This window comes from Talaromyces stipitatus, genomic scaffold (genome assembly GCF_000003125.1).
Source record: "Talaromyces stipitatus ATCC 10500 scf_1105507295511 genomic scaffold, whole genome shotgun sequence".
Taxonomy (NCBI): domain Eukaryota; kingdom Fungi; phylum Ascomycota; class Eurotiomycetes; order Eurotiales; family Trichocomaceae; genus Talaromyces; species Talaromyces stipitatus.
Window position 1 is genome coordinate 2,599,705 of NW_002990119.1, and position 14,122 is coordinate 2,613,826.

At 45.2% G+C, this 14,122-nt stretch overlaps 7 protein-coding genes across 7 annotated transcripts, besides 2 other annotated features; 3 read left to right on the forward strand and 4 right to left on the reverse strand.

Moving 5' to 3' along the window:
* Window positions 1–385: 385 nt before the first annotated feature.
* On the forward strand, window positions 386–789 carry TSTA_106640 (uncharacterized protein; the record flags this gene model as incomplete). Its single annotated transcript, XM_002486647.1, has 1 exon — window positions 386–789. A coding segment is annotated over one exon (404 nt), but the record flags the coding sequence as incomplete, so codon positions are not given.
* Window positions 776–2,272: a mobile genetic element.
* Window positions 893–2,398, forward strand: TSTA_106650 (uncharacterized protein; the record flags this gene model as incomplete). Its single annotated transcript, XM_002486648.1, has 2 exons — window positions 893–1,648; window positions 1,685–2,398. 2 exons carry the CDS (start codon window positions 893–895, stop codon window positions 2,396–2,398), a joined length of 1,470 nt encoding a protein of 489 aa, XP_002486693.1.
* A 120-nt stretch (window positions 2,399–2,518) lies between these two features.
* TSTA_106660 (uncharacterized protein) lies at window positions 2,519–3,211 on the reverse strand (the record flags this gene model as incomplete). Its single annotated transcript, XM_002486649.1, has 2 exons — window positions 2,519–2,642; window positions 2,943–3,211. 2 exons carry the CDS (start codon window positions 3,209–3,211, stop codon window positions 2,519–2,521), a joined length of 393 nt encoding a protein of 130 aa, XP_002486694.1.
* Window positions 2,865–2,946: a sequence feature (G-rich).
* A 540-nt stretch (window positions 3,212–3,751) lies between the features above and the next one.
* On the reverse strand, window positions 3,752–5,586 carry TSTA_106670 (uncharacterized protein; the record flags this gene model as incomplete). Its single annotated transcript, XM_002486650.1, has 2 exons — window positions 3,839–5,586; window positions 3,752–3,789 (listed from the first exon to the last, which is right to left on the reverse strand). Exons 1-2 carry the CDS (start codon window positions 5,223–5,225, stop codon window positions 3,752–3,754), a joined length of 1,425 nt encoding a protein of 474 aa, XP_002486695.1. The 5' UTR covers window positions 5,226–5,586.
* A 142-nt stretch (window positions 5,587–5,728) lies between these two features.
* Window positions 5,729–6,656, forward strand: TSTA_106680 (uncharacterized protein; the record flags this gene model as incomplete). Its single annotated transcript, XM_002486651.1, has 2 exons — window positions 5,729–5,860; window positions 5,958–6,656. The coding sequence occupies 2 exons, from the start codon at window positions 5,729–5,731 to the stop codon at window positions 6,654–6,656; spliced, it is 831 nt and encodes a 276-aa protein (XP_002486696.1).
* Window positions 6,657–7,605: 949 nt separating this feature from the next.
* Window positions 7,606–9,649, reverse strand: TSTA_106690 (glucoamylase precursor, putative; the record flags this gene model as incomplete). Its single annotated transcript, XM_002486652.1, has 7 exons — window positions 7,606–8,025; window positions 8,087–8,724; window positions 8,780–8,876; window positions 8,941–8,981; window positions 9,046–9,077; window positions 9,146–9,356; window positions 9,418–9,649. The coding sequence occupies 7 exons, from the start codon at window positions 9,647–9,649 to the stop codon at window positions 7,606–7,608; spliced, it is 1,671 nt and encodes a 556-aa protein (XP_002486697.1).
* A 1,746-nt stretch (window positions 9,650–11,395) lies between these two features.
* TSTA_106700 (fungal specific transcription factor, putative) lies at window positions 11,396–14,050 on the reverse strand (the record flags this gene model as incomplete). The annotated part of the gene is made up of 5 exons (XM_002486653.1): window positions 11,396–11,526; window positions 11,852–12,402; window positions 12,510–12,884; window positions 12,937–13,861; window positions 13,921–14,050. The coding sequence occupies 5 exons, from the start codon at window positions 14,048–14,050 to the stop codon at window positions 11,396–11,398; spliced, it is 2,112 nt and encodes a 703-aa protein (XP_002486698.1).
* Between the last annotated feature and the right edge of the window lie 72 nt (window positions 14,051–14,122).

Here is a 14,122-nt window from a genome sequence, read left to right on the forward strand (position 1 = left end):
TTTCTTGTGTGCCTGTGGAGAGCTGAGAGCTGCATCCTCCTTCAGTTCAAGCTTTTGCAAGGTTTAAGGCACAGGATTTTCGGATCTCTGCTTGTTAAGCTTTAGTGTGTTTAGTATTGCCTTTAGAGCACAAAAGGAATTCTAGGGAATTAGCTGGATGTAGTCCATGGCAGTGTATGCATCTAGGAAGGCATTGATGAGGCTCCAGGGCTATACAGTGATTGACATGGCCCTCTTCAGTATGCTCTAAGGAGCTATATAGCCAGCATTGAGAGGGGCGGGCACAGGATTATATATTATACTATTTCTAGCATCATGTATATTAAATAACTATTGTTTTCTTAGAGAGGTAGTAAGAATTGGTAATAGTGCTAAAAAGACGTAGCTGGATAGGCAGTAGTAATTTCATGCTTTCTAGGAAGTTGACAAACCAGCTTGAGGAAAGAGTATTAGGGTTGGCGGCACTTGTAGCGGTCTCGCTGATAGATATAGACTTGAGCCCTGTAGTTTCACTGATTTCTAAGGATAGTAGTGTAGGATTAACAGGGATTAGAGAGTATCGACCATCCAAGATTTGGCAAATTTTTCTTGGCACATTGGTGACTCGGTATGAGACCTATTGGGAGCTACGTTCTAACGTAATCCACAAGCGAGTTGGCCACACAAGCAAGTTGGCCACTTTTCCCGAAAACGCGCTCTATATTGATTCTACACAATTCAACACGTCAATATGCCGCCAATTCGCAATAAAAATTCAAAAAATTCAGTTGAACAAGAGGGACGAATCTTGTTAGCTATCTACGATTTAAAAAATGAAAAAATACACTCTATACGAAAAGCAGCAGAGATCTATAATGTCTCACGGTCAACACTTCAAAACAGACTACATGGCATGGCATATCGAGCTGAAACACGCGCCAATGGCCATAAATTAACTCAATCTGAGGAGGAATCGCTTGTTAGATGGATCTTAGATCTAGATAAACGTGGATTACCTCCTCGACACTCTCTTGTACGGGATATGGCTAATTGTCTTCTTTCACAACGCGGAAACCAACATGTTGGAGAAAACTGGGTATACAATCTTGTCAAACGTCGCCCAGAGATTGAATCAAAATTCTCACGGAAATATAACTATGAACGCGCCAAATGTGAAGATCCAAAAATAATCCAAGAATATTTTGATCGCGTACGAGAGGTTATATTAGAGTATGGGATCTTGCCAGAAGATATCTACAATTTTGATGAGACTGGCTTTGCTATGGGACTCTGTGCGACTACAAAGGTTATCACTGGAAGCGATCGATATGCTCGGCCAAAGCTATTACAGCCTGGTGACCGAGAATGGGTAACTGCAATTGAGGCAGTTAATTCGATTGGGTGGGCATTGCCTTCGTACATTATTTTTAAGGCAAAGAAATACACTCGACTAGGCTGGTTTGAGGATCTTCCAGACGACTGGAAAATCAATATTAGCGATAATGGATGGACGACAGATAATATTGGATTAGAATGGCTTAAAACTCATTTTATCCCTCTTATTGATGGCCGTACATTGGGGAAATATCGGATGTTGATTCTTGATGGCCATGGAAGCCATTTAACTGCTGAATTTGACCGTACATGCACTGAGAATAATATTATTCCGGTTTGTATGCCTCCTCATTCTTCACATCTTTTACAGCCTCTTGATGTTGGCTGTTTTGCTGTTTTAAAGCGACATTATGGACAGCTTGTTGAGCAGCGAATGAGGCTTGGATTCAACCATATTGATAAACTCGACTTTCTTACTGCATTCCCAAAGGCTCGTACGATGGCATACAAAGCTCAAACTGTTCGGAATAGCTTTACAGCAACTGGATTAGTACCATTCAATCCAGATCGAGTTTATCAACAGCTTACTGTTCGATTGAAGACTCCAACACCCCCTCCAAGTCGATCAAGTGATACACAATCATCCTGCTTGCAAACCCCTCAAAACGCATGTCAATTTAAGCGCCAAATGACTACAACCAAGAAGAGAATAAGCCGGCATACAAGAAGTTCATCTGAGGCTATTGGTGAAGTGTTTACACGGGCATCAAAGGCTTATGAGATGAGTATTAATAAGCTTACAATTGCACAGAAGGAACTCCATGATCTACGGGCTGCACATGAGAAGGAGAAGCAAAAACGCCAAAAATCTAAAAAGCAAATATCCCATGATCATGGAATTACCAGAGAGGAAGCTCAGGCACTTGTACAAGGTCAGATTGAGGCATCTCAAGCTGTTTCTACTGCTCCGGCCGAGCCTGAGCTCCCAGTCTCTCATCCACCTGTACGGCGTCATTTCCGCTGCAGTGGTTGCGGTATTGAAGGACATAAAATAACTGGATGTCCAAATCGTACTAGTAGTTAATTCTTTTGTATATAATTTGTATGTGGTTAGAAATTGAGATTTGAAATCAAGAATAGAGCGCGTTTTCGGGAAAAGTGGCCAACTCGCTTGTGTGGCCAACTCGCTTGTGGATTACGTTATCTAGCAGTTAACAAAGAATGTAGAGATAATCTCTTTTTGGGCCTCAAGAGCTAGGAGGGCTTCGAGAGATGAGGGACATAGTGCAAAGCCAGTCTTTATAGCTTGAACTTCCTTTAGTGCTGAACTGTTTGAGTTTAGTTAAGACTGTAGGCTAGAGTAGATGGCGTAGGCTTCCATTTTTCTAGCTGCATAGTCAGCTGGGAGGTGTACGAAGAGCCGGTTGTCAGGAAGGGGTTATTTTACCAGAGGCATAGGCTTTTTAACATAGGCTTTGGAGTGAGTAGTGGGAGTTGATTTGACTGGGGCATATTAGGTAATAATTGCATAAGTCGACTATTCAAGACCTGAGAGGGGACGTGAGGGAGGGGGTAAAGGGGGTAAGGAAATTAGGGTGGGGGAAGGAGAAGGGGAAGGGGAAGGGGACAGGGCAGGTAGAATGGAGGTCGTCGAGATACTGCTAATATAGGCGTTGAAATGTCGTTGGGCTACTGAGGCGAGGTCATCGCTTAGAGCGGTGAGGGCTCTCAGTAGGTGAGGGGCCAGGCCAGTGGTTTGGCTGCGGTGTCTATCAAGGAATGCAGCTATAGGACTGAAGATCTTCTGTCCTTCAGAAGCTCTTGTTGTGGCTGCAGACGTGGATTCCAGTAGGGCTGTCTGTAGAGGGCTATCTGTACTAGAGCCTTTACGCGCCATGGTGTTGCCGGACGCGTTGAGACGCGTCAAAGGCCGCACTTCTGGTGGCTAGGTGGTAGAGAGGGGTGAGGAGTTTGAGCCTCTGACTGTTTGATATAAATAATTGTAAGGAAGTTGCCTGATGGTAAGATGGGTGTGAAGAGCGAGGGGGACGGGGGATAGCTAGTGGCTAGATATATACGCGGCACGCACGTGCCACGTCGGACTAACTAATATCCGCGGCCGAAACGCGTAGGGTTGATATTCATGTTCCGACAGAAAGATTTCCTCGTCTTGACTCCGTGCATTGGTTCATGCCTTCTCTCATCGCTGTCTATTGCGTGCAGCGGAATAAAAAGTGTTCCAGCGTCTCACTTGCTTGGCCGCAGGCGACGTCAAATAGTGTCGGACACTCAGAGGCTCAACTGTTGGAACATCATTCCTATTTGGGTTAGGGTTGTGGCTTAGTCATAAATGAGATTCACCCGTAACTAGTCCTTAATTGGACCTAGGGTTGTGTTGTATTGTACGTGACAATCTCAAGCGGTATATCTCAACGTATCAAATTATGTATGCAAAGTAGGACTCTAATTTAGTGGCTAGAAAAGAAATTATGTGGTGTATTACTGATGATGAAGCAGGACCAACCCAGCGTCATTTTGAATTTTACACCCGCTCGGTCACACATCTCCTTGACAGGCACAAATGGCTTCTTGAGTGATTCCGGAATCAGTTCCTGACGTGGATAGCTGAACCTGTTCTGCCCTTCAGGTACATCTTCAGATACCCCGGAAGAGATACCGATCCGTTTTAGGTTAGCGAACCTTTCCTTGTGATGAGCAAGGACTCCTTGCATATTCGGCACGAGCACCGCGCAGTGTTTTGGCCAGCATTCGGCTACATGTAGCGACCTTAAGCTGGCAGGTAGAATGTCCTTGAGCACGACGCATTCGTCTTTATCGCGGTCATGGTAGTTGAGAAGGTTCTGGACGCGGATGCGAAGATCCTGTAGGTAACTGAATTCCGCCAGTGATCCAAACCACCGATCATATGCCTGGGGGCCGTCATTCTCCTCGTCGTCGCTCAGTTCATCTGTCGCAGGCCCGGTCACTTCGCCATTATCGCTCAGATGAAGGACCTCAAGGCTGTGCTTCTGCGTCAGCAGCGCCCTGTAGAACTTTCGGGGTTGAAAGTCGACGTATGACTCCGACCAGACCTCCGTGTCGTTGTGCTGGTATTTGAATTCTTTGAGGTTGGCGCAGGAGGTGATAATCTGCGCCATTCCATTTCTCTCGTTACAGTAAGATTTTAGAACCAGTGATTCTACGGGCGCTATGCCTAACGCAGGAGATATAGCCGGGTGGTCCAGTCTGTCCCTTTCTCTGACTTCCTTCACAGCGTCCAAATTCACATCCCTAAGCGATGGTAGATGGAAGAATGGCAGGAACTGCCAGTGCGGATTGATATCCTTCATATTGTCGGAGGTGATATGAAGCGTCTCCAACCGCTGCAGTGCCGGCCTGGTGTCAAACGGTGGTTCCTTGCGTGCCGCCCTCGCAACAACCAGCGTCACTCTCGGCGCGTGTACACAATATTCCCCAGACAGTGCGGTGAGATTCGGCACCGAGGCAAGAAGAAGAGCAAGCCATGCTTCCTGGTTCCCAGCTCGGAGATTCTCGATCCAGTCTTTCTGCTCCTCCGGTGATCTACTGATTTGCCCTGCCAGCTCCTCTGCCGCTTCTGGCAGATTGTCATCATTTTTTCGTTGTGGGTGGTGATCGATGTATGAATACCACCATCCGACTGATAGACTACGGATGGCTGGTCCTATCCGTGGGTTGGCCAGTATCACTTTCGTCAGGGGCTCGATCTGAGGCCCCTTGATATCGACATGATTGTATGCGACCTCGAGGAACAGGGCTCGCCAACGTCGGCATACTTGAAGCAATAGAAGTCTGCCACCTACGTCGGAAACATGACTACCGATGGCAAGGATGATCTCCACAGGAAGTGTGTCCATTTTCTGCTCGGTCATGCTGTGTATCGGACACGTCGGATTATCGTACGAGATCTACACGTCGCTCACCCGCTGTTACCGTCCCTCACCGCCTAATGCACGATCCCACCTGTTGCACGATATAGATCATAAACACGAAAATTGACCATTATTTGAAAGCGCGTTATCTCGCTCAATATGGCACCAATTGATCTCGCCCTTGAAGAATTACGCTCCAAGCTAGGGGGAAAGATCAATATTACAAAAACTACAGAAAAGTATGGTGTTAACCGCTCAACGCTATCGAGCCGTTTCAACGGAGTTACGCGCTCCAAATAAGCACAATCAGCCGATTTCAAAATGTTTGAGACTCTTGGCACGGATTTCTCCAAAAATGTCGACACACGTACATTTTCCTAGGTATTTTGGACTCCACGCGAAACAACGTGCTAATACGTGTAGTATTTACAAAATCTCGTGTCAAATTTGAGACCAAAGTCATTTCTAGTTTAGGAAATCTCCGAACATCGTGATATCGAACTATGCCACCTCGACGCGCCTCCAAGGATGCCACTGCCTCTCAGCAACCTCCAACAACGAACCCATACAACCTTCGATCGCTTCATATTCCACGTTCTATTCGACCGGGGGAGAGTTTTGATGAAAGGCACTATGTGCCAACTAGAGCGCAGAACCGAATACAGCGCATGAAGGAGCGGCAAGAAAAATTCGGATTACCTGCGCCAATAACATCAAAAAACCGCTATACAGAAAACTCGTCAAGACGCTGCGAAGAAAGCAAATAGTCATCCCAAGCGGCCAGCACCTTCAGGAAGGAAACCTACTACGTGGTCTCCTTCCAAAACGCCTTCTGCAAAGCGAGTACGGTTCGATATAACGTCTTCGAGAGACGCTCCAGACAGTTCAGTGGAAACTACACCTCTCCGCGCACAGTCTAATGCACCAAGGGATGAGTCTATTATTGCATCCCTGGAAGCAGATACTAATGAGGAAACCGATGACAACGAAGATAGCGTTAGTGAGGATGATGATCTTCCCGCGGTGGTTCCAGGTAGACCTCCAGGTTGGAATATGGCCGATTATTTGAATGGTGAATATGACGAAGAGAATCGCTTGCTGCGTGATACGCCATTAAGCGAGTCAACACCATTCAATTCGCTAGATATCGAGATAGCAGCGACAAACCTTTATAACGCGAAGGAGGATTTCAAAAAACTCAGCGCTAAACGACGTATCAAGGTCGCCGAGCACGCTCTTCGTGAGGCCCGGGAGGATATTAGTATTGTCAACACGTCTGATATCCAGAACGAATTTAATCATGAAATTGGCCAGCGTGATTATTCGATTGGCATTGATCTGAGAGTCCATATTAATAAGCGAAAAATCATCAGTCAAACACTCCATGATATGACTCGACGTTCATTTGATCTTGGTGTAGTAGAAGATTAGTTCCATGACCAGATTGTCAAATACACTGATGACGAACCTTTTACATTTGAAACCTGTACGGCATTTGTGAAATCAATGTCTGGTCGTGGAAGACAATTAAGCCATCAATTTGATGATTTTTCTATTACCGAGACCCTCAAAGTTTTAGATCTCATTGATAATAAACGAGAGGCTCATCCCGGTACAGCTTTATGCGTTCTTTTTGAGATCAAAGTGGCCTGCGAAGCCCTTACATTAAAAAAAAAGACAGCAATATTGACAGCTCAACAACCCCAGGATTCAATATCTATTCCGAGCTCGCCACCTGGCCTGCCGACACAAACCCGTTCTAAAAAACATTCACAGGTCCTCCCTTTACAGGGGAAAAAGTGCACATAGGTTTAGCGCAGTCCTCGAGGATGGCCTATAGACTGAAGAATGATGTCCTCAAGAGGAATACAGTTATTACCTAGATATTATTTTTCTGTCACAACAATCATGGTCCAGGGGTATCGAAAATCCGATGAAATTAACAATATCACGTTGTACGGGTACCTACCATCGTTCCTTCAAGTCACTCTGTAGGTTTTGTGAGATAGTATTTTAAGAGAAAGTATAATTCTATATTCTGTCCTGCTGCTGTCCTTCCGTACAAGCTAGCATATATATTTTGCTATTTGGTAAATCGGGTTTTATTTCAGATATAAAGAATAGTGGCGGGGAGTGATTGAATATCACAAGTACATAGTACGAAATATTATTCTTTCCTCAACAGTTCCATCGGGCCTCTTTGCAGAAACTTCATTCCTGAGGAACTGTCCAGTTGGAAGCAACGTCGTCATAGAATTGAGGTGTCACTTTCCGCTGTTGCCTGCTGCGTTCAGTGCGAGGATGTTTCTGGTGTTGTAGTCAGCAAGAAATGTAAGAATGGAGACGCGCAGAACATTTTGATCATCGACGACGTTTGAAATCACGCGGAATTGATGGCGACTTTTGTTGCGATGGGATATGATATGCTGGTTCCAAGGGTTTTTTTGACTGATGACTTAAAAGCAGTGCTGGCAGGGGTACTAGGACGGCTGGCCTTACCTTTTGATTTTCTGGTTAAAGCAGTAGTAGTTGCCACAGCAGAAGAAGAACCACTAAGAGTGGTAGGCCAGTTAGTAGCCGTTGGGGTAATGTAAGTACCAGTAACTGAAGTCGGGGCACAGGTCGCAGGTACGCTGCTGGCAGAGGTTTCACCCCAAGCTGCTGGTACCACTGCGTTGCGGCGGTTAACAACAGACAAGAATGCTGCATAAGACCAAGTAAGGTTTGCAGCAGAGATCGACGCGCCAGTGCTTTTGTCGAATTGCTCAGACAAGGTCAAGTTTGAAGGAGCATAATTTTGCTTTGGTTGTGTCAGTTGCAATTTTGTACTTTAACAGATTTCACGGGACTCCTTCACATACTGCAATGCTCAAGTATCCATCGGCATAAGTCTTTACAGCGGAAATGATGCTCGAATAGGCTGTCGATGATGAAGAATAGTTACCAATTGCAGCAGAGGAGTATACACCCTTGAAGAAGTCCAGCGACGTGCTGTCGATAGTGATGGTTCCGGTCTTGTTCCACTGGTACAAAGCGTCATAGAGTATCTCCGCAGCAGCAAATGTGCATAGCCACCAGGGATTACCACCCATGTAGGAATCTTCGGGGTATCGACCTACAGCTACAGCTTTTCCTGCGTCGATATCACTGTTGATATCATAAACTGATCTGAATGAATCGGTAACAACTTTATGATTCGCCAGAGCTCTGGATGAACACGGCTGGAAAGTACTGTCATCGCAAGCTGCTTCGGGATCAAATGTGTGGATAGAACCCAACAAACTGTTAGCATCCTTACCGGAACGACTGCTGTCGAAGTTTGCTAGGATGTAACTTCCGGTCCAGAAAGATTGTAAATAACAAAGCACTTGTGGAGCTTGAGAGATGCAGTCAGCGCAAGATTTGCCCACAGACTTTGCAAAATTAGCCCCTTCGACTAGAGCACGGTGCTGAGCCGCAATTGTGAAGAATGACGAGCCGTTGACTTCTTCCCAAAGATCTAGAAAATGTTAACGTTTTTTGCTAAGGTAATTATCCCACAGCATGAAACCTACCAAAACCTGTCTGGTTCCAGTACTGCGTGACATAGGCAAGGTCATTTTGAACAATCGGCCAAACATTGCTCAGTGCTAAGGAGGTGTATCCATTATCCTGGAGCATGAATTAACACGGAGAAGTGAGAGCGACCTGATATTCAATCCATTCCAAAGCTTACCACTAGCCATTGGCCATACGCAATCAAAGTTGTAGCTCGAACTGTTTTTTTCGTTGTCAGAAACCTTTTGTAGTACACATGAATATTCCACGAGGTAATACTAACGCGCAGGCCCATCTCGTTGCGGACGGCCCCAACTGTTTGTTCGGTGTCAGAAACCTTTTATAATACAGGGGATATTCTAACCGATGGGGATAATACTTACGCTCCGGTAAAAGCGGTCGTGTTCGCATAGAATTTGGGTTCCCCGAGACCACCTGTAGACAGATCTCCAGATGGGTTGGACACGGTCTGGATATGTGCCTGAGAACTAATATAGTCTTCAATTATGCTCTGCAAGGATGTGTCTCCTGCAATGAACTGTTCAATGAGTTGCTTCATTGTTAGAGCAGCATCGCGAGTCCAGGTATAGAAATCTATGATATACGTCAGAAATGCACTCCTCAGATGTTTATGGGTGTCACGTTTTAAACGTACAGTCAGGGTTGCTTTTGCTCGGGCTTGCAACCACGATGCCAGACGATGCACCAGCAGCCTGAGACCCGGACGAGCCAGTATTCGCGAGGATTCCCTTCAGAGCAAATGGACTCTCCTCGGCAATCCAAGAATCTAAAGTGCCACTCACTCTGGCCTCAAGTCGGGTAGGGGAAGCAAATGCTCCCTGGAGCAGAGATAGAGAAATAAGAGATAAAAGCAATTTTCCAGCCATTTTTGTTCACGAAGTATTTAACCTAACACTTCAATGTTGTCGATACGAAGATGGTGAAAAGAAATTATGGGAGTGGACAACCACTGGTGAGCAGGGCATTTTATATTCCTGTCTTCCTATCCAATGTCGGTTTTTAAGTGTTAAGTGGTATCTCGTTGTTTGTTTGTCGGTGAAAGGATGATCACCATGATTGCGTAGATCATACAACGTAATTTCTTGATATTCATCATCACCAACATCAAGATTCCGATGAGCTTACATGATCGCCATATGGTTTATATTAATATTCCGGCACTTTTTAACACTACCAACCTACTGGTCTTCTTCAGCCAATAATTTGCAACTGATCTAATCGGCTCGGTTCGTTTCATATACCTAGCAGCGCCGGTAATTATCCGCAGATTGTCCGTCCCCTAAAACCTGTTTCTTCATCAGTCTTGCAGGATGCTCTTGAAAATTTCCGTCTCCGAGTGTAACGCTCCTCTATTTAAAAGGCAGGAACGGGGTTATCACTTTAGTAGATATACAAAACAGCCTAGCAAGAACGGATGTCGGCAATTTTTTTGCGGAGAAGGATCTCTGTACCTTTTTTACGCCCTGAGGGATCTGCATCAGCTGGCATGGTGCCAAGGTATATCGGAAATGACTTCACATTTATTATAGCTAGTGTTACTTTGAACATATTGTAGAGCATGGTATTCGCAATCATAGTAATCCTACAGCTCGGAAACAATGACTATTAGTAGAAAAGAGTCGGATCAACTGAGGCACCACGTCCGCTGATGGCCATTTGCGTGCAAATCATGAGAATCTCGCACTTCAAGTAAGTATATTCCCTGCATAAATTCCCTAATTCGGTGTGAACCCCGAGATGTCAACACAACTAACGGTATGGTAGTCATGGAAGCTAGAAGTGACATGGATTAAACATATGTATACTTGAGGGGCACTACCTAGGTAAAGCCTGGCATCTAGGTGACCTGAGATGCCCAACTTCGCAATCGTGGACTGGGTTTCTGAGATTGAATAGGCACTCGGTGCCACTATTAATCTTTACGAGGACTTGATAGACTCGAAAAGCCAGCGATAGCCCTAATTGTAACTTGCCGGCCACGAAAAGAATTTATTCTAATGACAGTTCACCGACCTTGCCACTTGGTGAAACAAAAACGCTAGCTAACATATTTAAGCAGGTTTTAAGAAATAATGGAAGAGAGGACAGATATACAGCTGGTCAAGAATAACTTATATTAACTGCTGGCAGGATTTTGGTGATTTAATTCAATTACAGACTCGGAAGAGGAGCCGAGAAAGCGAATAATCTGTAAGGTTAAAATGCGACACTTGAGCTGCGCACAAAAACATACATTGGCCGAACCTCGCTCCCGGAGCTAGAAACCAAATATATGTTGAGTATTACAATTTGGAAGCAGTAGTTGGACTGTTCACCCTCCATATCAAACCCCAGATGGGAACACCACCAAGAGCCGGTAGTAGATAAAGACATCCTCTTGATTTGTCGAATTTAAAGGCCGCTGCAAGTGGGTAAACATGGGAATAATATTAAGACATGGTTTGATATACTGGATTGGAATCAAAACATGCTTTCTGAATCTGGTCTTCGACCTTTTGATAGCCGTCAAAACCATAACCAAAAATAAATGAGAGCTATACCATCTCATATTGATACGATGAAAACAGTCAAGGTGATGATTATGTTCACATGAGCGGACAATCAGTTATTATCTATGTAGGTGTCGAGTATCGAGTGCGGTCACGCGGCAGCATACTTCCAGTAGCATCCATGTCTCTGTCTTCATTTTGGGGTTTCTCTCCACATACCGAGTCTGGCGAATTGGCGCCACTGGACAGTCTGACTGGATTCAATGCTCGCAAGCTACAGTCTTGAAATAATTTGCAAGAAACTGGAAGAGCATTGGAAGTGCAATTCGAATATGGTGTAATGAAAGACGCCATCATCGCAGTAGACATTGCCACTTTTGAAATTCGGGGGGTTTGGGTTTGAATGATTTCGTAACTAACAATAATGAAGGCAAAATTCTCAAATTGTAATAGAAGCTTCACGAAGTATTAGTGAGGCAATCCCCACTTGCTTTTGTGAATAACAGTATCCCGGATAAACGATCAGCTCTTCTGAATGATGTACTGCTTATATGACAAAGCTACAACTCACTGGCTAACCGTCAATCATTACTCCGCCACCGAACAGAAAATTGTCAAAGTTCAGACCCAAATCCTGGAAGATGTCATTGCTGAAATAGTCCCAACCCTGATTTTCCATTAATACATTGCTGTTATCCATATTGAGATTTCGTGTTTGAGTGATCCTCGTTGATAACATTTCAAATGTCCGGATGCACTGTTGAACATATGTACTTAAATGTTCGTGTGCGCGAAGGGCCGACATAAGCTCACCCCAAGATTGCGAAACTGACTGGGTGAACAGATCTGGACTGAACATTGATGCCAAAAAGTTGGTCCCGGCGATATGTAAGTAATAAATTCGATACCACCATGGCAAGAGGCCCATTGGTTCGTGTGGCTCCAGCGTATCTATGATCAATTTTGTGAGTTTTTGCGCCGACTCCACACAAACCATGGCACAGTCCTTGATAATGCGATCACTGAGGCTGTGGCGGTTATATGCAGCCTGATCTCCTATCAGGTGAGATCTCGTAGAGTAGACACGTGCCAGCATGGGTCTGAAAAGGAACATTCGGTGAAGAAGGAGTCTAGTTCACTCGTGAGCATCACAACATAATACAAACGGTCAAAGTCTGGAATATATTCTCCAGCGAATCTTCTAAATGATTAGAAGCAGAGGGCGAAAATTCCTTACCGAACATGTAATAGGTATCCATGTGTCCGAGTCTCTCTGTCAACGACCCGGGAGAGTTCTTGCAGTTTCCATTTGCTTGGGATTCTATTCTCCCATTTGTCTAGACAAGCATCCAACTGCACTGCCACTGCGTGGTATTCTTCTTGTTGGTATGGACGTGGTAGTCCCAACTTGGCTGCAAAGATATTCCGACTTTGTGTCTGTGCCAATTGAATTTGATTGCCAATCTCATAAAGTTCCAGGTGCAGAAGCTCAACATGGCTCTTATCCAGTTGTTGATTGCCAGTTGAAGATATGGAACAGGATCCTTCTGCGCTGTGTGAAGGGAGGACAGGAAACAAGGTGGATATTGTACCGAGAGACCAAGACACACATCTAAGCCATAGTCAGCAATGCATGTACAATGAATCCAGGATTACCATCCCACCGGTCTAGTCCAACACAACTAGTCCAGATTTGTCGCTTCAACCGTTCTTCGTTGCTGGATTCACCTGAGGGTAGGTCATAAGCGAGATAGCACTGCAAACTCTGGGCAATCCGCATTGCAAACCCCGCTGTCATCCATGTTTTCTGTCGGTTCGTGGTACAGTGAAGATACCGATTCATAAGCATTAAGCATTGTACCAACTCGAGAGACCCAGGTTTCCAGAAGGCAGTATCCGGAGGAAGAAGCGACCATGCTCGCTGAAAGTATCCATTCCCTTCTTCATTCCGCTGTTGTAAAGGGGTCAGTTCTTGCCTCTGTACTGCCAGTGCGAAGACAAGATTGAGTATGCTGAGCCGGAGGGTACGGCCTTCGTGAGCCAATCCGAGCGGTGTGTTATAAATTCCATCATAATCGAGCAAGAATTGGTCTCTGTCCAGGACTGGTTCGATTGGATGGACATGTTGCCAGTATACTCCAACAAGTCGATCAGCATACGCACGAGGAGGCAATTTCTTTGCCAAATCAACATCACTACCTGGAGAATGCAAAACTAAATCACCAAATAATGGTGCATCAACAAAAGGAACAAAATTTGAAGTTCCTGACGGAGCGAGCCCTGCTCTATCGTCAACCGCGGCTTCGACTTCGCCAGAAAACTGCGCGTGCGGAGTGTAGTAGGCGCGCTCCTGATCCAGGGTCGGCTCACGATTCCTTTCTGGGTCATCTATTCTATATGACGGCCCAGCTATCGTTGATACCTCGATGGACTGGAGGTTCACAACAGAAGCCGAGGTCGGGCTAACAGCATGACTACGAATTGGCTGTTCGCGTCTTGTTGTTGATTTTCGTTTCGTTTGTTGCCTGACTGCAAATGGGTCATCGATATAGACACATTGCTTTCTTTTTTCCAAACATCTTGAGCAATCTATACAGAATATTAATCAGCGAAATGCAAGTAACAAGTTAGTGGCCATTGATAATCACCAGGGCGTACACCATCGCACTTTACCTTTCTCAACCGACAAGCTTGACAGGCATTAGCAATCCTCAACCGTGGTCGACGTGGCAGAGAAGACCGTTCTTCATGATCTTCGTTACCCTGAGGACTCCCCATCTCACCAGGCTAACTGATTCGTGTGTGATTTGCTTCAGTTGACAAAGACACCATACACTGAAACCTGTTCAG